Source organism: Chionomys nivalis, assembly GCF_950005125.1.
Source record: "Chionomys nivalis chromosome 23 unlocalized genomic scaffold, mChiNiv1.1 SUPER_23_unloc_1, whole genome shotgun sequence".
NCBI classification, from domain to species: Eukaryota; Metazoa; Chordata; class Mammalia; order Rodentia; family Cricetidae; genus Chionomys; species Chionomys nivalis.
This window is the reverse complement of record NW_026646869.1, coordinates 2,081,256-2,103,381: the sequence shown is the minus strand read 5'-3', so window position 1 is coordinate 2,103,381 and position 22,126 is coordinate 2,081,256. Positions and strand designations below refer to the sequence as shown.

Genomic DNA, 22,126 nt, shown 5'->3' with positions numbered 1-22,126 from the left:
GTTAAGGAAGGCTCAGTGACGTCTTGTCGTTGACACTGCTACTATTGTGAGTGCTGTGGTGGAGAGACACTCTGCCCTTAAACACACCCTTTTCTGACCACATCCCCACCCCGCTAAGCCAGAATCACACCAACAGCCATCAGCAACATTCCATATCAATGACCACCCCTCTTCAAAACAGCCGCTCTTCTCCTGCCTCCCCGCCTAGCTTTCCTCCTACTCCCTCATTCTTTCCTTGTTCCTGCACTCCTCTCCCCCTTGTCTTAACACTGGAGGCAGCCAGCACCACCTTCTGGCCTCCAGTTCCCAGGCCCCTTTCAGACATCACAGGCCCATAAAGCATCTGTAGTCTAAGCTGGCCAACTGATGGTCTTCCTGCCTCCACAGGCTGGGATTCCAGAAGTGCACCATCACACCGGGGTGTGCAATACTGGAGCCTGAACCCAGGGCCTCAGGGCCTTCTGCTTGCTAAGGCAAGTACTGTTAGCTGAGCTATATTCCCAGCCCCAGCACAGTCTTCTCAAGTTGAAAAGATCTGCATGCACTCCACATAGCCACCACTGAACAAATGGTAGCCTGCACACATTAATACTCCTGTTGCAAGCCGGACGGTGGTGGCGCACGCCTTTAATCCCAGCACTTGGGAGGCAGAGGCAGGTGAATCTCTGTGAGTTCGAGACCAGCCTGGTCTACAAGAGCTAGTTCCAGGACAGGCTCCAAAGCCACAGAGAAACCCTGTCTCGAAAAACCAAAAAAAAAAAAAAAAAAAAAAATACTCCCATTGCACCTCTCGACCCAAACAGGCATGTTTCACATTAGTCTACCAGTCCTCCGGCCTCAGCTTATTGCGACAGCATCCTCCCTCCTGCCACTTGTGCAATCCAGACTTCTTGGGTGCCCCCAGAGATCTTCAGTTACACACTTGGCGATCCTATGTCACTTTTAGGAATTTATATGAAAATACAAATCCAACATGTAAATGACAGTACAAGCCCTCTCTTGTGCCATCATCATGACTTCCCAGCCTCTTGGGCACTCTGGGTGACCTAGGCCTTATGGCTCCTTGACTTTCTCTTCCAAAAATCTCTGTGAGCTGTGAAAGTTCCTGCTCAGGTCTGTTTCTGTGTCTCTGTGAGTCTCTGTATAGACAGGGTTTTGTGTATTCCTGGCAGCTCTGAAACTCATTATATACATGAGGACCGCCTTAAAAGCCTCTGCCTCCAGAGTGCTGAGATTAAAGGTGTGTGCCACCAAGCTCTGCGCTGTGTGTGTAACCGAAGGTGACCTTGCATAGAATTCTGATCTCCTGCCTCCACTTCTGAGTGTTGGGACTACAGGCGTCCACTACCACCCGTGACTTATGCGCTCCTGAGTATGCGACCCAGAGTCTTGAGCATGCTAGGCTAGCACTCTACTGACTGAGTTACATCTTCAACTTCAGATTTCATTGTTCTGATTTCTGGATACAGGCTCTTGGTATGTATCCCAGGCTTTCTAGTCACAGCGATCCTCTTTTCCCAGGCTCCTGGAAAGCTGTAGGCCCTGTAGCGGGTCCTGCAGAGCCCTGGAATCCTGAGAAACCACGCCCACACCAACATTGTAACAGGAAGATAACAACCAGAACAAACCCATGCAATCATCTGGTAGTGATGTAGTGATGCACAGGGAGCTAAGCACGCGGAGGACCAAGGTCTTGCAAGTCCCCCAAGTGGGAGGGGCCCTTGCGTGGCACCGCCTCAACGTCAGTGGTGTGGGCGGGGCCTCGCGCTGCGCCTCCTTGCCGGCACCTGGTGGGCGGGGCCTCGTGCGGCACCTCCTCCTTGCTGTCGCCCGGGCGGGTGGCTTGCGTTGGCCGCGATATGGCTGCACTGGTGGAGCCGCTGGGACTGGAGCGGGGTAAGCGCTCGGGGGGTCCAGTCTGGCTTCTAAGCTCAGTGGGCCGCGCCAGTTAGATGCCGGGGACAGGCATAGTCAGGGTGGGCGGGGCGCGGCCTGCGGGCGTGGGAGGGTCTGGGGCGGAGCGCACCAACAACACCCCGCCTGAGGTTGGGGTCCAGGGGACCGGCGGGGCGCGACGATCGCTTCCAGCCTGACCTCGGTCGCCCTTCCTGCTGCCTTCGCTGTTCTTACCGCGTTCTGCAGACGTGTCCCGGGCCGTGGAGCTGCTGGAGCGGCTGCAACGCAGCGGGGAGCTGCCCCCGCAGAAGCTGCAGGCCCTGCAGCGGGTCCTGCAGAGCCGTTTCTGTTCTGCCATCCGCGAGGTGAGCACCTTGGAACTGTGTGAGTTGTAGTTTACTAGCGCTGGTCGGCGGGGCCCGTGACGGGCAAGTGAACACAGACAATCGTGTCCAGGGCTGTGAACTGGCATCTCCCTGATGCTACCGCGTCCCCCACCCCCAGGTGTATGAGCAGCTCTATGACACGCTGGATATCACTGGCAGCGCTGAGGTGCGGGCTCACGCCACAGCCAAGGTAGGCGCCTGTCCCTGCAGAAAGGCACAGTGCCTCCTAAAGCTGGCCGTTCATACGCCTTCCTTTTCATTTGCGCATCTCTTACACCCTATGAAGATTTATTTATAATGCCCTTTAAATAACTGCACATTTTTAACTTGAATGCACTTGAGATTCTCTTTAGCAACAGGCGAGGAAACTGACCTCACTTTTCTGCCGTAAAGATAGCCCTAAAAGACGATCCAGTTGGACCTCGTGAACAGGGAATCTGTCCAAACTGCAGTGCCCCACTCTTCTTGTTACTACCAGCAGACTCAGTCCTGTCCCCACCTGCTAGTTTGTCTGAAAACAAGATTGGCAGGTGCAAAATACTGAGGACATACCTGGCTTGTGGAAGAATGCAACTGTTCTCACAGGTTTTAGTCACCTGGCAGGAGTCCCCTGCTTGACCTTAGAACCCTGGCTGAAGTGCCCCTTTCTCAAGGGGCCAGGGTCTCTCACATCAAGGCACCTTCTCTCTTCCAGGCCACAGTGGCTGCCTTCACAGCCAGTGAGGGCCATGCACATCCCAGGGTCGTGGAACTACCGAAGACTGATGAGGGTTTGGGCTTCAACATCATGGGTGGCAAAGAGCAGAACTCACCCATCTACATCTCTCGAGTCATCCCTGGAGGCGTGGCTGATCGCCATGGTGGCCTCAAGAGGGGAGACCAGCTGCTGTCCGTGAATGGTGTGGTGAGTGGGGCCGCACAGTATCTGGAGTTTTTCCCTCCACACAGGGAGCACAGCCTTTGTAGACACTGCTGACTCTCAAGGACTTGAGAGCACGCTAGGGGACCAGTCCAGTGTAGAGGATGGAAGGTTTTATAGGAGGAACCTTTGGATTGGATACTGAAGGATGGGTAATTCTCAGGACTCAGAGGTGGAGGGTGGTTCTGGCTGAGAATGGATAGGGTCGGTAATTGCACTCCCCTGGCCTGAGGAGAAAGGTTGGCTCTGATAGAAGTCTGGGCCACCCAACATCCTGAACCCCAGTAGTTAGAATCCAAGAATGCACCACGGAGGAGGTAGTTTGGCCAGAAAAGCTGGGCTTTTGTTACTGGGCTGTGAGAACAGTATGCTTAGGGAGTGTGGAGGCCTCTCCAGAATCTGGGAGGACAAGAACAGGTTCTGTGACCTGCGTCATTGACTAGGACTCTAAGCTGTACTGACATGACAGGTTTTAGGGTGCAGGTGTTGAATCTCAAGTTGGTAATCCACTGGGGAGGGGGATGAGGCCCTGGAGATTTGACCCTAGCAGCCTTCTCACTATCCACTGGTCCCGTGTCCTGGGTAGGGTGGTAAGGGCAGCGGTTTGGGTCAGCAGTCTGTGCGAGGCCTGCCCTGCAGAGTGTGGAGGGCGAACACCATGAAAAAGCCGTGGAACTCCTGAAGGCCGCCCAGAGCTCAGTGAAACTGGTGGTGCGGTACACCCCGCGGGTGCTGGAGGAGATGGAGGCCCGCTTTGAGAAGATGCGGTCTGCCCGGAGGCGCCAGCAACACCACAGCTACACGTGAGCCTCGCGCCCACTCTCCCCCTGCTGCCGTCCCCAGCCCCAGACTCCCAAGCCAGGCCAGTGATCCCTGGCTCTTCACAGGGGCTTCCTGACCCTTGACCCCTACCATGGTAGCCAAGGCCCTGGGACTCTGACTTCCTAATCTCAGAATCCCCGTGTCTGCTTTTCTGAACCGTTGTTTCCAGAACCTCAGCCTTAAACATCTCATGCCCCCACTGAACCTCCTCTGAGCCTGAACTTCCCCTCTCCACATCCTTGCAGGTCTTTGGAGTCCCGAGGCTGAAATCAGAGAGCAGGACCCTCCACCTCCCCTGTACAGTATTATTTATTGTCACTGGCACCGTATTTAAAGATCTTTAACCCTCACCAAGTGTCTTGTGTGTCTGTCGCGCATCCTGGAATAGTGTCTGTGGAGGAGGAGGGTGAAGCTGAGATTAAAACCAAGCTCTTTCCAGTATGGGTAGCGAGATCGACTCTGCTCGAGCAGCACTGAAGACTGAGGTTGGCCGGCTTCCCAGAGACTAATCGGGCTCAAGGCTGCGTCTAAATGAATGCCAGGGCGCAGTACTGAAGACCACTGTCCCCAACACTTTAGAGGTTCAGAAGGAGAGGAGGGCTTGGTAGGGTCTTCCGCCGCCGGTCGGACGCGGGAGTCTTGAAACGCAGCAGGAGCTCTGCCTCTGTAGGCGTGGCGGAGCGAACCATCCGCTGGGGGAGCCCAGAGGGCCGTGCCACCGTCTGAGAGGGAGTCGGTAGCGGGGCGCGTGCAATTCCCCAGACGGGCGCAGGGGTGCGGAGTACCAGGCACTCACCACCCGTCGGCCACTCGCCTCACTTTCCAACCGAGCACATCCTTCCGGGAGCCGCCCTTGCCTTTAAAAAAAAAAAGATTCCCACCTTGAACGTTTAATTCCCAACCCGCCACCTAGCCCTCCTGTCCCGTGAGATGCGCGCTGCCGCGGGAACACGGGGTCGCGACTAGTGCTCCACGCGCGCTACAAGATTCAGGTGACATCATCCTCTGCCGGGCTCCGCCTCCATCCCAGGCCGCCGCACGCTGCATACTTATTGGTCACTGCACCATGAGTCCCGCCCCCAGCTCTCCGCCCGCGCGGCCCCTCCCTCTCGATGCAGAGGCGGGGCCTGGTCACCGGCCGGCACGGACGCTAATTTTCATTGGCCACTCAGCGCCGTCCGTCAGTCTTCTGTTAAAGGGGCCACGACCACCTGGGATCTGTTGGGGGAGGGGGAGGGAGGAGAAATTTTTTGGGGGGGAGAAGGTGGGATTGGGGGGCGCTGGTGGGCACCCCTGGATCTGGCGACTGCGGCCTCGCGGGGGGAGGCTGTACGGTGACAAGGGCAGGGGGCTATTTTAGGGAATAAGAAGGCTGTGAGACCGTGAGGGGGAGGGGGGTCCCCAGCGCCGAAGCCGGAGCAAGAGACGCTGAGCCCGCGCTAGCGGCGTAGACAGGGCTCCAGAGCTCCAGATCCGGGCCCCGGCCGCCGCCAGGGGCCCCACCCGGTGCCCCTACCCCACCCCGCGTCCCTACTGCAGCCCAGCTCCTCCCGCAGTCGCCGCGGACCAGGTAGGTAAGAGCCCGGCCCAGCCTGCCCGGCAGCGCCCACCCCGGGGACCCCTGGGCTAGCCTCCCCCACTCACTTGTTCGAAATCCTGCATTCCCATCTACATCCCAAGGGAACCCAGAGTCCAGATTTCACAAGCCAACCCAGGAGAACCAGGCGTGTCCCTTCTCGGAGCCCAGAGTCCCCAGCCGAACCCTGGTATCTCAGGCGGGTTGCCTCCTTTCGCCTTCTCCAGGGCCCAGAAGCCTGAATCCCTCAGTTCAGGCTTAGTCTAGATCCCCCCTTTGGGCCCAGTCCTGGGAGTTCCAGACACTGGCCACCGCTGCACGGCTACCTCTATTGCTTCCGAATCGTTCCCCCATTCGCGCCCCCCACCTTCTGGCTGGAACAGCCGGCAGCGTTCCTCCGTCCAGGCCGGCTCGCCCTGGAAACAGGCCGGCGCTGGAGCTGTCCATGGTCAGCTCTCTCGGTAGCCTCGCCTCCCCCTTCTCTTGCCACAGCCGCCCAGAAGGGGGTGCAGGCGGCGTGGGGATCCCCCTAACCGCGCCTTTGACCTGGGGATCCCCGGCGCCCCACCACCCCTAGCTGGGCCGCAGGGTTCTCATGTTTAGGCACCCTAGCTTTCCGGGACTCTGGCTGCTTCACTTCAGGGCTTTTGAATGTCCCTGCCCAGGACGCTTTAGAGACCTTGTCATGGAACCTTCAGCTCCCACCAGGTTCTGAAGGGCTGTTGGTACCCAATATCTGCTGACCCTGAGTAATCACCGTCACCCTATTCAGCACCCGGGGAATCCAGTTTCCCAGGCTTTGCCCACCCCCCTCCACTTAGCACCTAGTTTAACAACCCTCCCCCCTCTCCCCCATGTCAGACAAATGTGCCCAGTCTCCTGGTACACCGGCACCTGCTTACTGCCTTAGGGACTCAGGCACCGTGAGTTCTCTTCAAAAATCTGGAATGCAGCTCCTCTGCTTCTGTCCTCCTTCCTTCTGGGAGATCTAGTGTCTCACCCCATCTTGTAACCCTCATTTAAAAAAATACATCCTAGGGACCCAGAATCTCAGACCATGACAACTGTCTCGTCCATCAGATCACCTGCCCAGCCCTACACTCCCATCAAATATTCAGGCTCTAAGTCTATAACACCCTCCACATGGACTCAAAGGTCTGGACCCCTGCCTGGCTCTCCACTGCACTCCCATCTTCAGGTTTTTGTGGCCTCACCGTTCAACCAACTTCACTTCTTCCATGGCCTTAATGAACTCATCTGCCTGTTATCTCAGGTGCTAGACTTGCAGACTCTCCTCTCCCACTAAAGCTGGGTGGTTGATGTATTTCTGGCATCTCATTGCCTCTAGAGACCCATATGGTGATGTCTGATATCTCATACTCCAAGTACCAAGCAGCCATCCCTTCCTCCCAGTGTGTTCTGTGGCCAGGGTTCTTGAGGTGACCTGGAACCTACTAGCCATCTTCCTGCATTTCTAGTTATAATGAGTCCTTTCCTTGTGTTATGTTCCTGATTCCAAGTTCCAGAGCATTTCCAGATGGCACATCTATTCCATCCTCGTCAAGGCGTGATCCGCATTCTATACCATGTGCTACATTCTCGGCATGTCTTTTGCCACTTGCTTCTCCCCATCCCCAGCGAGCAGGGTTGTGCCATGTAGCCTATGTGCACATTTCCTTTTCCTCTTCTTCTTCCTCTCCCCCCTCCTCCTCCTCGTCTTCTTCTTTTCCTTCTTCTCTTCTGGTCTTTTCAAACACCTAGATAACATCCCTATGTCAATTTCTGCTCTCAACCTTCTCCTCAGACAGGTCCTATTTTCTAGCTGCTGGGGCTGGGGGTATATCTCCGAGGCAGAGCACTCGCCTCACATGCATGAGATCCAGGGTTCAATTCCTATCACAAGACCAAATAAACAAAAATATCTCGCCCCGCCACCGCCCCTTCAAATCATCTCAACGTAAGCTCTCCAGTCTTTTCATTTCCCGTGTGTTTTATGTTCTGTCATGTCTGCCCTTGTTCTAGAGCTCCTTCTCATCCCATGGATATTCTAACTTGTAGAATGTGTTTTCAGTTAAACAGTCTAGTATTTATTAGATTTGTGCTATTTATCTTGCACAATCTTTTAAAAATGATTTATTTTACTGAGCAGTGGTGGCTCATGCCTTTAATCCCAGCACTTGGGAGGCAGAGATGGCACATCCCTGTGAGTTTGAGGCTAGCCTGGGCTACACAGTGAATTCTATCTAGGACAGGCTCCAAAGCTACAGAGAAACCTTGCAAAAAATAAAAAAAAAAAAGATTGGTTTTTATGTGAATTGATGTTTTTCTGTATGTATGTTTATGTGAGGATGCCAGATCTACAGGAACTGGAGTTACGGACAGTTGTGAGCTTCCCTGTGGGTGCTGGGAATTGAACCCAGGTGCTCTGGAAGAGCAGCCAGTGCTCTTAACTGCTGAGCCATCTCTCCAGCCCCTGGAGCTTGCCCAGTTTTAAACTGAAAGGTCCTAGAGCAGTCTCCTTCTTGTCTTTTCAAGTCTCAGGTTCTAGGGCCCTGTCCCCTCGATCCCCAACTTCTTTCCTCCCCTTACTATGACCTTAGCTCTGGTGTCAGACTTGTCCCTGGTGGAGCATAGGTTTTCATCTCCACCTGCTGCCTTGGATTCTAAGTCTGTTCTCAACTCTCTGCTTTTCTAGAGTCTTCAGCCTCAAAAGTGTTCTTGTGTCCTGAATACCCCCACCCCCATTAGGGAATCTCATATATCCCTGTTATTTCCTACACTTTTGTGTGTTTTTGTATGTGTGCACACATGCCACAGTGTGAGGGTGGAGGTCAAATGACAACTTGCAGGAGTAGGTTCTCTCCTTACACCATACGGGTCCCAGAGAATCAAACTCAGGTTCTCAGTCTTGGTAACAAATGCCTTTGCCCACTGAGACATCTTGCTGGCCCTGGTGTGTGTGTGTGTGTGTGTGTGTGTGTGTGTGTGTGTGTGTGTGTGTGTTTGGGACAGAATTTCCTCAGGCTAGTTTTTGTTTTTATCTGTTTGTTTGTTTGTTTGCTTGCTTGTTTTCCAAAACAGGGTTTCTCTGTGTAACAGTCCTGGATGTCCTGAAACTCACTCTGTAGACCAGGCTGGCCTAGAACTCATAGAGTTCCAGCTGCCTCTATCTCCTGAGTGCTTGGATTAAAGATGTGCACCAGCCGGGCAGTGGCGCAAGCTTGGTACTGGTGGTGCACGCCTTTAATCCCAGCACTCGGGAGGCAGAGGCAGGCGGATCTCTGTGAGCCTGAGGTCAGCCTGGTCTATAAGAGCTAGTTCCAGAACAGCCAGGGCTACACAGTGAGTTTCAGAACAGGCTCCAAAACTACAGGGAAACCCTGTCTTGAAAAATCAAAACAAACAAACAGAAAGCAAGCAAACAAACAAACAAAAAAAAACCCAAAACAAAAAATAAAGGTGCACCACTACTGCCCAGCTCCTCCAGCTGGTTTCAAACTTGCCATTCTTCTGCCTCACCTGGGATCAGCTGGGGCTTGATTTATATTTTGTGTCATGCATTCATACTGAGCAAGCTCTGAGTTCTGTATCTTGTCTTTGGACCAGATTTACTATGTCCTGCACTAGGGATGTCCCTTTGTGTCATTTTGCTCACCTCTGTGTTTTGGGTTCTTGGGTGACGCAGACATCTATTCATCTTGTCAGGCTGTTTTGGACTGACATCACCTCCGAAACCTCAGTTGTAGCATAGGCCCGCTAGTTCGCAAAAAAGCAGCTCTTGTCGTCAGTCCCGGGCTCAGTGTCTTGTCTTTAGTGTGGGATTAGCATCTTGAGGACATTGATTGTCCACTTTATTTCTTTTAATGACTTATGTCAATTTTATGTGCATTGGTGTTTTACCTACACGTATGTCTGTATGGGGACGTCAGAAGTTGTGAAATTGGAGTCACAGACAGGTGTGAGTTGCCTTCTGGGTCCTCTGGGAGAGCAGTGTTCTCAATCATCTTTCCAGCCTGAGTACCCACTTTCTTGTTCAGTGAATCTGAGGTCTACACAGCTACCGAAGTCACCCCAGCTGTATGTCCTGACCCCGTTGAGACCTAAGTCACCCCAGCCTATATGTCCTGACCCAGGTGTGACCTAAGTCACCCCAGGCTGTGTGTCCTGACCCCGTTGTGGCTTTGAGCTCCACAGCTACCGAAGTCACCCCGTTGAGACCTAAGTCACCCCAGGCTGTATGTCCTGACCCAGGTGTGACCTAAGTCACCCCAGACTGTATGTCCTGACCCTGTTGAGACCTAAGTCACCCCAGCCTGTATGTCCTGACCCCGTTGAGACCTAAGTCACCCCAGACTTGTATGTCCTGACCCAGGTGTGACCTAAGTCACCCCAGCCTGTATGTCCTGACCCCGTTGAGACCTAAGTCACCCCAGACTGTATGTCCTGACCCAGGTGTGACCTAAGTCACCCCAGGCTGTGTGTTCTGACCCAGGTGTGACCTAAGTCACCCCAGGCTGTGTGTCCTGACCCAGGTGTGACCTAAGTCACCCCAGGCTGTGTGTCCTGACCCCGTTGTGGCTTTGAGCTCCCCATGTTGGGGTCTTGCCTAAAGCTGGCCTTCTCTCTCAAAAATGTTTTCTTGGACTCAGTTTCTGGGAGGTGTAGAGTTTCATGACCTACCATTTAAGGACAAAGGAGCTCTCAGGACTCAGCTGCATCCTTTGCTACACTCCAGAGCCCATCAGCCCTCTTCTTCCTCTCACAAGAACCCAAGGCCCTAGCACTGGGCTTTGGTCACAGTCCTCATTTGGGTGGAGCTGGGAAGTATCCAATCTCAAACCGGTTAGGCCGCTGCGTGGACTGGGGAAGGAGTGAAAGTCCCTCCTGCTTTCGGCCGGGCCAGATGGACCTGTTGGACCTGAAGGGTTCCAGGGAGAGGCTCACTGGCCCTCACTACATCTCCGCCCCGCCCCTGGCCAGGAGGGCCCGAGTCCCGCCTTCCGGCCCTATAAACCCCGCCCCTTCCCCCTCCTATACTCTTGGTTAACGCCTCATGAGGGCGGGGCTGGAGGAGCATCCCAGGACGCCTAGATCCTAAAAGGGCGGAGAAGACTCCAACACCTTAGATTTTATGGGTCTTTCAAGCGATCTAGACCCACTAGGAGTAAGGAGGGTTCCGGGAAAGAGACTGCCTGGCTTAATAAATGGATATTTTATTTTATTGGTATTGGGGATTCGATCCAGAGCTTCGCGCTGTGCCAAGCATGTGCTTTATGCTGAGCTATGACTCCAGCTCTCGTGCTTTTTTTACTCTTATTCTCTCAAGTGTGCTGTTGGTCCTTAGGTCATAGAGAGAGACGGGCACCACATCACTGCCTAGTGACCTAATTCAGTATCCGAAGTCCCGTGACTTTTTCAAGGCGTGGTTCTGGCTTGGGCCTCAGTTTCCTCATCTATGAAGTGGGTTGAGGATTCAAAGCGGATCCACAACAGGCAAAAGCTAGTTTTAACCCACTCAGCCAGTGACTAGTCTCCCGGCTTTATTCAGTTCTCGAGTGGCTAGGCTTTGGTTTGCTACCAGTGTCTGGCGGAGCCAAGTCTCAACGTCCCAAAATGATTTTACCTAAGAAGTCCCCGCTGTTTATCTAAGAGCAATGGATTCCCAGTTTATCTTTGCCATGATTACAAAGAACAGGCCCCAGTTTCCCGCTCTTGGCGGCCAGCACCTAGTTTCCTTGCCTCCTCACCACGTGGCTGAACCTCATTTTCCCCCATGTCATGATCAGCTTGACTGACCTCAGTTGCCCCTTGTGCAATGCCCGGATTGGGGCCCCAGGGAGTACCAAACTGGCAGCGCCTCAGTTCTCTGCCTGAGCCCTGAAAAGGCTAGTCTGCCCCCTCTGCGCACCCGCAGGCCGGCACCGCCGCCATGATGTGCGAGGTGATGCCCACCATCAGCGAGGATGGCCGCCGGGGCTCGGCGCTGGGCCCGGACGAGGCGGGCGGCGAGCTGGAGCGCCTCATGGTCACGATGCTCACGGAGCGCGAGCGCCTGCTGGAGACGCTGCGAGAGGCGCAGGATGGACTGGCGACAGCGCAACTGCGTCTGCGTGAGCTCGGCCACGAGAAGGATTCCCTGCAGCGGCAGCTCAGCATCGCGCTGCCTCAGGTTGGGCGGGGCCCGAGGGGGCGGGGCCTAGAGGCGAGGGCAGTCCTGTGTGGGCGGAGCCACGAGGAAGGGAGTATGGGATTGGCTTGCTGCTAATGGGCGGGTCCTAGCTGCGAGATGGGCAGGGCTTATATGGAAAGGGCGGAGCCTGAGCCGTAGGATTTGCTGAGGATGCAAGATGGGTAGGACTTGGTGGGAGAGCAGAGCTTGAGAAAGGCGGAGCCTGGAGGGGAGGCGGAGACTATAGAGGAAGGGCGGGGCCTGAGCCAAAAAAAAAAAAAAACGTGGGGCTTAGCAAGAGGCAGGCAGTGTTGGGTTTACTAGGAAGGCGGGACCTCTAGAAGGTTTAGCTGGGAAAAGAGGGTAGCCTAAGAGGGGTAGTGCCAGCCTTCTCCGGTAGGGAGGAATATGGAATTAGCTTACCATTGGTGGGTGTGCCTCATCATCGAGATGGGCGTGGTATGGATGGAAGGGCGGGGTCTGAGCAACAAGAGGAGGTGTGACCTAATTAGGACCCATAGGTCCAGAGCAACAACAGGGAGGAGAGTTCTCCCCAGAGGGGCGAAGTTTGAATGCTAGAGGAGCTGGACTTAGCAAGGGTCACTCTAGAGCAGCTGGAGGAGGCGGGGCCTAGCAAGGAGGGGCGGAGCCTTCAAATTCTTGCAAAGAGAGAAAATAGGAAAATAATTGAGTCAGCCATCTGATTCTACCCACGCCTGGACAGGAGTTTGCGGCTCTGACGAAGGAGCTTAACTTATGTCGGGAACAGCTTCTGGAGAGAGAAGAAGAGATCGCAGAGCTGAAGGCGGAGCGTAACAACACCAGGGTGAGGGCTTTTGGCGATGGGGGTCTAAGCTGGATGGGGCATACGGTGGTGCCTACCAACACGTCTTTTTCCAGCATCTAGTTTTCTTGCTCTCAGTCTCCTGGATCATTTCCTTCCCGTGCTCCCCTCCTTCCCCCCCCCCCCGACCTGACCTTTCTGCTGATATCATCCCCTTCCTCGGCTCCACCTCTGCTATCCCTCGTTTCCTCACCTCTGCATGCTCCTGTATCTTCTTCCTTGTGCACTACCAACGTGTCCCCTTTGCCTTGACCCTGCCTTTTCTCCCTTGCGTCTTTTCCTTGACGCCATGCCCTATCCTTCCAGCTCCTTTTGGAACACCTCGAGTGTCTGGTGTCCAGGCATGAGCGTTCCCTGAGAATGACTGTGGTGAAGCGGCAGGCCCAGTCCCCTGGAGGCGTCTCCTCGGAGGTGGAGGTGCTCAAGGCTCTAAAGTCCCTCTTTGAGCATCACAAGGCCCTGGATGAGAAGGTAGGCGAGTCAGAAAATGAAGAAAACGTGGTTGACCTCAACTAAACTAAGTGGGAAAGAGAAAAAAAGTTGGCTGTTATTGACTGGAATATTCACACCTGAGAAAACATTATTGTGTCGAATTGGAACATGAATTGATTGAAAAGAAATATGTACTATCTAATCCCAGCACTCAGAAGGCAGAGGCAGGTAGATCTCTATGAATTTGAGGATTGCCTGGTCTACACAGAGAGTTCCAGGCCTTACAAGGTTATATTGTCTAAAAAATAAGAAAAGAGTAGTGGATACGGGGGGGGGGGGCTGCCTGATACCTGGCTGACAACCCACACTCACAGTGGCTTCAGACCTTTCTTCCACAGGGTGATAAGGGACGAGTTCGCCAGACTCAGACTGAGACTTTGCACTAGGCATCCTTCTGCCTCAGCCTCCTGGGTAGCTCCAGGCTCTATGTGGTCTGAATATGTCTCACACCCCTCCTCAGGTCCGAGAAAGATTGCGGATGGCGCTTGAGAGAGTGGCGGTGCTGGAGGAGGAGCTGGAACTCAGCAATCAGGAGGTAGGGGGCGTGGCAGAGAAGGGGAGGGGCCAGGTCTCGGTGGAGGACATCCTCTAAGCAGGAACTCCGGTGTTTTGGTTCTTCTAGACTCTGAACCTTCGAGATCAACTATCTAGAAGGCGGTCAGGGCTGGAGGAGCCAGGCAAGGATGGGGATGGACAGGTGAGAGGTGTAAGTCCCCTCCCTGTGACTTCCACTCACCAGTGATTGATTTGCTCATCATGGAATCTAGGGTCTCATAATCTTGGCAAGTGCTCTACCTCGGCATGCACTCCTTCCTGGATTCTAGGTAGGGGCTCTTCCACTGAGCAACATCTCCAGCCCCTCACTAAGGTATTCTAGGCAGGGGCTTTTCTTCTGAACCACATCCTTAGCCAGCTTTTTACTTTTTGTGAGTCCGGTTCTCACTCTACAGCTCGTGTTGACCACGAGCTCAAGATCCTTCTACCTGAGCCTTCTACCTCACTGAAGTCCAAGCCTCCAGCACTATGCCCAGGGCCTCCCTGAGTCTGTAATGAGCATTTTGCTATTTTTCAAAGTTCTTATTAATTTGCCTGTGATAATATAGAGGTGTCACCTATGTGCTCGGGGAGGTCATAGGACAGCTTACAGGAGCTGTTCGCTCCTCTCATGACGTGAGTCCTGGAGGCTGAACTAAGGTCGTCAGGCTTGGTGGCTGAACCATTTCATCAGCTCCTGATGGTCTCTTTAATGTTTGGCCCAATGACACCTGAACCCCGAATAGCTTTACTGGTCACCTAGCTAACATCTTTGGCCGTCAGTGACAGACCCTTTTGGATTTTGGTCTACAAGGCCCTTACTGGTCTCTTGTTCCCCTTCCCATCCCCTGCCCTGTGGTAGCTGATCAACCCTGCTCTGCACTTTGGGTTCTCTTCCTTCCTCTCTCTCTCCAGACCCTTGCCAATGGTCTGGGTCCTGTTGGAGACTCCAGCCGGCGCACGGCAGAGCTGGAGGAGGCCCTGGAGCGGCAGCGGGCAGAGGTGTGCCAGCTGCGGGAGCGCCTGGCGGTGCTGTGCCGTCAGATGAGCCAGCTGGAGGAGGAGCTGGGCACTGCTCACCGCGAGCTGGGTAAGGCCGAGGAAGCTAACTCCAAGCTGCAACGAGACCTCAAGGAGGTGAGGTGGAGCCCCTGGAGAGCCGCTCTCTGTCCCCCTGCCCTGGCCTTCTCCCAACCCTTCGAGATTAGCTGAGTTTGAGCATGATGGGACCTGGACTCAGTCTCCTGAGCATCACAATGGGACTGATCTGAGTGTTTGCGTGTGGCAGTGTGGCCCTTAGCACCTTTTTACTGTGTTACCATGGTGATAGAAGCCAGGATATCACATCCCCTAGGCCCAGGAACTATCTACTTCTGAACCATGGTCGCACATTCTTATTGGCAGGTACTTTCTTCTGAGTCATCCCAGCCTCTCGGGAGGGATACTGGGCAGTAGCTCTACAGTCAAGCTCCATCCCTTCCACTACTTTCCTTTTTGAAACAGGGTAACTTGCCCAGTTTGTTTGTGCAGTCATGGCCTTCTGCCTCAGACTTCTGCGTAGTAGGCTCTGCTGGGCTGGATACTTGACGACAGTGAATGAGAACAGGATTTTTTATTTCCCCTTAGCAGGGCTGTTTCCTGCTACAAGCCCTCGTCCCAGTCCCGGGCATGCCTGTCTCCCCCTGATCCTAGCACACCTTTTCTGGAAGTCTAAGCTTGTGCTAGCCTCTTTGAGAGTGGGCATGAACTGTTCAGAGAGATGCCAGCAAGTGCTCTGTGATACTAACAGTGTTACACTGAGTGGGTTTGAGTGGAGACCACATCCCATAAGTCTTTGGTCTTTTACTTGCATATGTATCCCAGGCAGGCCTTGAACTTGACTGACCTCCCACTCTCAGTCCTCTTGCCTCCTACTTGTTGAGGTTACATGCAGGTGGCACTGCAAGGCCCTGAGCTTTCCATCATCTTTATGGGAGGGTCTAAGCCAGACTGTCTGAAAAGTTATGACGCACAATGGGGCAAGGAGCTTATTTTCCATAAACCCTTGCATGCCTTGTCTCAGCCTCTGCCACTACAAGCCTTTCTGGGAGTTGTAGTCCACACATCTCCTCACACTGTCTTTAGGCCCTGGCTCAGCGGGAGGATATGGAAGAGCGCATCACGACGCTGGAGAAGCGCTACCTGAGTGCCCAGCGTGAGGCCACGTCTCTACATGATGCCAACGACAAGCTGGAGAACGAGTTGGCCAGCAAAGAGTCGCTGTACCGACAGGTGAGAGCCACCAGCAAGAGACCATGGGAGGATGCTGGGTAAATGAGCCGCTCGGCATTTCTGCCTGTTTCTCTTAGAGTGAAGAGAAGAGCCGTCAGCTGGCTGAGTGGTTGGACGACGCCAAGCAGAAGCTCCAGCAGACCCTGCAGAAGGCTGAGACCTTGCCCGAGATAGAGGCTCAGCTGGCACAGCGTGTGGCTGCTTTGAACAAGGTGACAGCCTGGTGGCAGGGGCGGGCCCAGGGGTGTAGGGGCGGGCCCAGGAACTCCAAGGGATCTTTGTGGAGTCAAGTCAGACTCCACGGGTTCTGTCCCCTAGGCTGAAGAACGCCATGGAAACTTTGAAGAACGGCTTCGGCAGCTGGAGGCACAGCTGGAGGAGAAGAACCAGGAGCTGCAGCGGGTAAGGGAGCCAAGAGAAACAATGGAGCTCGCTGTGAGGTGGGGGCGGGGCTTATCTGAGGGTGTGGCCTGGTAGGATTTACTTGAGGAATATGGTTTAGATGATGAAAGACTAGGCTTATATCAGGGGAGGGGTTTGCATGAGAAGCAGGACTTGGAACCGTGTGTGTGTGTGTGTGTGTGTGTAGTAGATGAGCCAGCCTGGGGCAAGGCTTACTGAGGGGGTGAGCTAGTCGGGACCGAGATGAATGGCAGGCAGAGCTTTTCCGGCTTACGTGAAGATGCTAGGTGCGGGGTATGAGGCTTAGATGAGGCGGTGGGACTGGGAGGAATTTAGCGGAGGGAATGGGTTAGGTGGAACTTCTGTGAGGGCCGGACTTAAAGAGAGAGAGAGCCTGAGAGTGAGGACAGGAACTTAGATGAAGGAGCTGGGGTTGGGTTCCAGGGGTTGTGTTAGCTGAGTACGTGGTTGAGTGGGATATAGATGGGAGATGGGGTGTAATGAGGCTACCTCTCGGGAGATACTAAAACGAGGGGGCGGGGCTTAGATGGGGTCAAGGCTGGGTGAGATTTACGTGAAGAGGGGGGCTTAACAGAAGAGCAGGACAGTGGGCGGGGCTGAGCTGGGGCGTCAGAGGCATTGGTTGGAATGGGGGGGGTAGGAGTGAGCTTAGGTGGGGCCAGGCTAGGTGGCAGACGAGATGAGATGAGGAGGGCTTCGGGGAAGGGCAATAATACGGGAAGGAACCGCTTGACAGTCTCTGCCCTGTCCCTTGCTCAGGCCCGGCAGAGGGAGAAGATGAACGATGACCATAATAAACGACTGTCAGAGACAGTGGACAAGCTGCTGAGCGAATCCAATGAACGCTTGCAGCTTCACCTCAAGGAACGCATGGGTGCGCTGGAGGAGAAGGTGTGCTCCCCACTCGTCCTAGGCCTTTGACAACAAGGGTGTCTCTAGCTGCCATTCTGGGGCCCATACATCTTCCTCAGATCTGTCATCTGACACCTCCCTACATGCAGACTCTGACTGACTGAAGGCACCATTTTTCTTGAACATCCCAAGAGCAGAATTTTGCTAGGTCACAACCCTTCCAAACCGGCCTCGCCCTCCCATTTCATCCCTGTCCCCACAGAACTCGTTGAGTGAGGAGATTGCTAACATGAAGAAGCTTCAAGACGAGCTACTGCTGAACAAGGTGGGAGCCTGGGACTCGGTGGGGAAGCTATTGAGCAGCCTCTCCTCAGAGCACCAGAATCTCACCCCATAGCTCTGCCCGCCTCCTCTCCCTAGGAGCAGCTCTTGGCCGAGATGGAACGAATGCAGATGGAGATTGACCAGCTACGGGGAAGACCACCCTCCTCCTATTCCCGGTGAGGGAAGCCCTCCTGTCCTTTCTCTAGGGAGCCCCGATAGTCAAGTTCATCCCCTCATCTCTACTCCTTACTTTCAGCTGCTCATCCCTTATTTTTAATTTTTATAGTACTGGGGATCAAAACCCAGGGATTCATGTGTGCTGTCATCAAGTCACACCCCACCCCCTCGCTGGGGGATTCTAGACAGGGTAGAGACCTCTGGCCACACCCCATCGCCTCGCTGGGGGATTCTAGGCAGGGTAGAGACCTCTGACCACACCCCACCCTCGCTGGGGGATTCTAGGCAGGGTAGAGACCTCTGACCACACCCCACCCCCTCGCTGGTGGTTTCTAGGCAGGGTAAAGACCTCTGACCACACCCCACCCCCTCGCTGGGGGGTTCTAGGCAGGGTAGAGACCTCTAACCACACCCCACCCTCACTGGGGGATTCTAGGCAGGGTAGAGACCTCTGACCACACCCCACCCTCACTGGGGGATTCTAGGCAGGGTAGAGACCTCTGACCACACCCCAGGCCCTCGCTGGGGGATTCTAGGCAGGGTAGAGACCTCTGACCACACCACACCCCCTCGCTGGCGGTTTCTAGGCAGGGTAGAGACCTCTGACCACACCCCACCCTCACTGGGGGATTCTAGGCAGGGTAGAGACCTCTGACCACACCCCAGGCCCTCGCTGGCGGTTTCTAAGCAGGGTAGAGACCTCTGACCACACCCCAGGCCCTCGCTGGGGGATTCTAGGCAGGGTAGAGACCTCTGACCACACCCCACCCCCTCGCTGGCGGTTTCTAGGCAGGGTAGAGACCTCTGACCACACCCCACCCTCACTGGCGGATTCTAGGCAGGGTAGAGACCTCTGACCACACCCCATCGCCTCGCTGGGGGATTCTAGGCAGGGTAGAGACCTCTGACCACACCCCACCCTCGCTGGGGGATTCTAGGCAGGGTAGAGACCTCTGACCACACTCCACCCCCTCGCTGGGGGATTCTAGGCAGGGTAGAGACCTCTGACCACACCCCAGGCCCTCGCTGGGGGATTCTAGGCAGGGTAGAGACCTCTAACCACACTCCACCCTCACTGGGGGATTCTAGGCAGGGTAGAGACCTCTGACCACACCCCACCCTCACTGGGGGATTCTAAACTCTACCCTGTATATCTCCAGTCTCTTTTTACTTTCCTTTTGAGACAGGATCTCACTTACTTGCCTGGGCTGGCTTTGAACCTGTGATTCTTATGCCATAGCTTCCCAAGTAGTTGAGACTGCAAGCTTATAAGCTTCAGGTCCAGCTTCATTCAATTTTGTTTATTGAAGAATATTTAAGCTGGGTGGTGGTGGCGCACACCTTTAATCCCAGCATTAGGGAGGCAGAGACAGTGGATCTCTTGAGCTCCAGGACAGCCAGGGCTATGTAGGGAGACCCTGTCTTGAAACAAACAAACTGGCTGGAGAGATGGCTCAGAGGTTAAGAGCACTGACTGTTCTTTCAGTCATCAATTCCCAGCAACCACAAGGTGGCTCACAACGATCTGTAATGAGATCTGGTGCCCTCTTCTGACGGACAAGGATACATGCAGGCAGAACACTGTATACATGATTAATAAATCTTTTTTTTTTTTTTAAGATTTATTTATTTACTATGTATACGACATTCTGCCTCCATGTATGCCCACAGGCCAGAAGAGGGCACCAGATATCATTACAGATGGTTGTGAGCCACCATGTGGTTGCTGGGAATTGAACTCAAGACCTCTGGAAGAACAGCCAGTGCTCTTAACCACTGAGCCCATATCTCCAGCCCTAATAAATCGTTTTTTTAAAAAATATTTATTTATTTACTTATTATGTATACAATGTTCTGTTTGTGTGTATGCCTGCAGGCCAGAAGAGGGCACCAGACCTCATTACAGATGGTTGTGAGCCATCATGTGGTTGCTGGGAATTGAACTCAAGACCTTTGGAAGAGCAGGGAATGGTCTTAACCACTGAGCCATCTCTCCAGCCCCTAATAAATCGTTTTTAAAGACAGGTTTCTCTTAGCTTTGGAGCCTGTCCTGGAGCTTGCACTGTAGGCAAGGTTGGCCTTGAACTCACAGAGATCCGCTTGCCTCTGACTCCTGAGTGCTGAGATTAAAGCATGCACCACCACTGCTCAGCCTTAAAAAATTCTTTTCTTCTTTAAAAAAAAAAGCAAACAAAAAATAATATTTTAAAATCCATTCTTTGACAAGTTCATACATATGTCTTGGTCATATACACTCCCAATTCTCTCCCAAACTCCCCCAAACATCTCATACCCAATTCTTTCTCTCTCTCTCTTTCCTTTTTTGTTTTTTTTTTTCCCCAGACAGTATTTCTCTGTGTAGCCCTAGCTGACCCGAAATTTTCTCTGTAGACCAGGCTGGCCTAGAACTCACAGAGACTCACCTGCCTCTACCTCTGCTTCCTGAGTGCTAGGATTAAAATGGATGCGCCACCTCTGCCCAGCCCAATTTCATTTTAAAATAACCTACTAAATCCAATTATTGCCACCCCTAGCCCAGGCTGGCCTGTTCCTGTGACCCCCTAGCCTCTATCTCATTTCCGGCCCCTGGGTTCTTAACTACCCTTCCTACGTTCACAGGTCTCTCCCTGGCAGTGCCCTGGAGCTCCGTTACTCCCAGGCACCAACTTTACCTTCTGGTGCCCCCCTGGATCCTTATGGAGCTGCCAGTGGCCGGGCAGGCAAGAGGGGACGCTGGTCAGGGGCCAAGGACGAGTCTTCCAAGGTCAGCAGCCTGCTCTGGGGCCTGGACTGAGGGGCAGTGGGCAGTGCTGGGGGACAGCTGGAATCGGGCAGCTCAGGGAGGATGTGGGGCCTGGACTGAGGGGCAGTGGGCAGTGCTGGGGGGCAGCTGGATCCGGGCAGCTCAGGGAGGATGTGGGGCCTGGACTGAGGGGCAGTGGGCAGTGCTGGGGGGCAGCTGGATCCGGGCAGCTCAGGGAGGATGTGGGACCTGAACTGAGGGGCAGTGGGCAGAGCTGGGGGGCAGCTGGATCCGGGCAGTTCAGGGAGGATGTGGGGACTGGACTGAGGGGCAGTGGGCAGAGCTGGGGGGCAGCTGGATCCGGGCAGCTCAGGGAGGATGCTGGGATGAAGGACACATCCCTCTGACTCACTGCCTTCCCTCCTGGCCTCCACTACCACCGGGTACCGCCCGCACATCGCATCTCCTCCTGTGATTTACATGGTGAGCATATGGATGAGGGAAGAGTGGAGAAGCCAGGGGGGTGAGGCCGGGTGAAGAGAAGAAGCTGGCTGGGTGCGGGGCAGTCATGGGTGTGGGCATGGCTTTGCGACGGTTAGGTGAGCCACTAAGAGACTCATGCTGTGGAGAAGCACACGCAGCAAAGCGCTTGCCGTGTACACACCAACACCGACTTCCCAGGCTTCAGCACGCATGTAACAAGCCTGATGCGGTGGAGTGTGCCTGTTGTCTCAGCTCGGGGAAGGTGTAGACAGGAGGATCTTTGAAGCCTGTGGTCAGCCAGCCTCGATAGGGAGCTCCAGGTTAAGTGAGAGACTATGTCTCAAAATATAAGGTAGGGCTGGCCTTCAGGACTCTTGGGCAGGTGGGTCTCCATGTTCTAGGCCAACAAGGTTAACACATTGAGACCCTGTCTAGAACAAACAAACAAACAACAACAGAAAAAGAAGTAAGGTGGAGCCAGCAAGACGACTCAGTAGGTCTTGGCGTTTGCAGTTTAGCCTGAGTTCAAGGCCAGGCCCGGTGTGGTGGAAGGACAGACCTGAGTCCCCAAAGCTGTCCTCTGACATCTGCATGCAGACCATGACACACGTACACCCACCCACCCACGAAACAATATGTTAAAAAGAAAACAGAGATTCAGAAGAATCATGTGACCAGTTACATGGGGCTGCAGCTTCTGCATAGGTACACATTAAGACGAAGAAGGAAGGCCAGAGAGATGGCTCAGTGGTTAAAAATGTCTACTTCCCTACCAGAGGTCTCAAGTTCATCCTCACGTACATCCTGACATCTGGAAGTTCCATTCTGGTGATCCTCTGCCCTCTTCTGGCTTCTGTGGGAACCAGGCATGTGCATGGTGTACAAACATACATTACATACATGCAAGCAGCAAAACACTTACATAAGGGCTGGAAAGATGTCTCAGCGGTTAAGAGCATTGCCTGCTCTTCCAAAGGTCCTGAGTTCAATTCCCAGCAACCACATGGTGGCTCACAACCATCTGTAATGAGATCTGGTGCCCTCTTCTGGCATACACACAGACAGAATATTGTATACATAATAAATAAATAAATATTTTTAAAAAACACTTACATAAATTATACACACACACACATACATATATAGTTTTGTTTTGTTTTTATGAGACAGGGTTTCTCTGTAGCTTTGGTGCCTGTCCTGGAACTCACTCTGTAG

The 22,126-nt window shown here is 53.9% G+C and overlaps 2 protein-coding genes across 4 annotated transcripts in view; both read left to right on the top strand.

Annotated features, from left to right (window-relative positions):
* Nucleotides 1–1,797: 1,797 nt before the first annotated feature.
* Nucleotides 1,798–4,373, top strand: Lin7b (lin-7 homolog B, crumbs cell polarity complex component). Of its 3 annotated transcripts, none has more exons than XR_009056590.1 (6): nucleotides 1,798–1,896; nucleotides 2,143–2,261; nucleotides 2,401–2,472; nucleotides 2,977–3,186; nucleotides 3,788–4,004; nucleotides 4,269–4,373. XR_009056590.1 is itself a non-coding variant. In XM_057760878.1 (6 exons), the coding sequence occupies exons 1-6, from the start codon at nucleotides 1,860–1,862 to the stop codon at nucleotides 4,288–4,290; spliced, it is 624 nt and encodes a 207-aa protein (XP_057616861.1). In that variant the 5' UTR covers nucleotides 1,798–1,859; the 3' UTR covers nucleotides 4,291–4,373. The 3 variants fall into 3 exon arrangements, 2 of the variants coding, with proteins under 2 accessions (XP_057616861.1, XP_057616862.1); XM_057760878.1 differs by having other exon boundaries at nucleotides 3,841–4,004; XM_057760879.1 differs by lacking the exon at nucleotides 2,401–2,472 and having other exon boundaries at nucleotides 3,841–4,004.
* A 943-nt stretch (nucleotides 4,374–5,316) lies between these two features.
* Nucleotides 5,317–22,126, top strand: part of Ppfia3 (PTPRF interacting protein alpha 3) — a 30,471-nt gene continuing 13,661 nt past the window's right edge. The window contains exons 1-14 of the mRNA XM_057760877.1: nucleotides 5,317–5,593; nucleotides 11,514–11,768; nucleotides 12,493–12,594; nucleotides 12,919–13,083; nucleotides 13,565–13,639; nucleotides 13,727–13,801; nucleotides 14,554–14,775; nucleotides 15,763–15,909; nucleotides 15,987–16,121; nucleotides 16,228–16,311; nucleotides 17,092–17,223; nucleotides 17,447–17,509; nucleotides 17,605–17,684; nucleotides 20,305–20,449. Of these exons, the coding sequence (XP_057616860.1) occupies nucleotides 11,529–11,768; nucleotides 12,493–12,594; nucleotides 12,919–13,083; nucleotides 13,565–13,639; nucleotides 13,727–13,801; nucleotides 14,554–14,775; nucleotides 15,763–15,909; nucleotides 15,987–16,121; nucleotides 16,228–16,311; nucleotides 17,092–17,223; nucleotides 17,447–17,509; nucleotides 17,605–17,684; nucleotides 20,305–20,449 (1,665 nt within the window). The 5' untranslated portion in view covers nucleotides 5,317–5,593; nucleotides 11,514–11,528. The remainder of the gene's footprint in view (nucleotides 5,594–11,513; nucleotides 11,769–12,492; nucleotides 12,595–12,918; nucleotides 13,084–13,564; nucleotides 13,640–13,726; nucleotides 13,802–14,553; nucleotides 14,776–15,762; nucleotides 15,910–15,986; nucleotides 16,122–16,227; nucleotides 16,312–17,091; nucleotides 17,224–17,446; nucleotides 17,510–17,604; nucleotides 17,685–20,304; nucleotides 20,450–22,126) is intronic.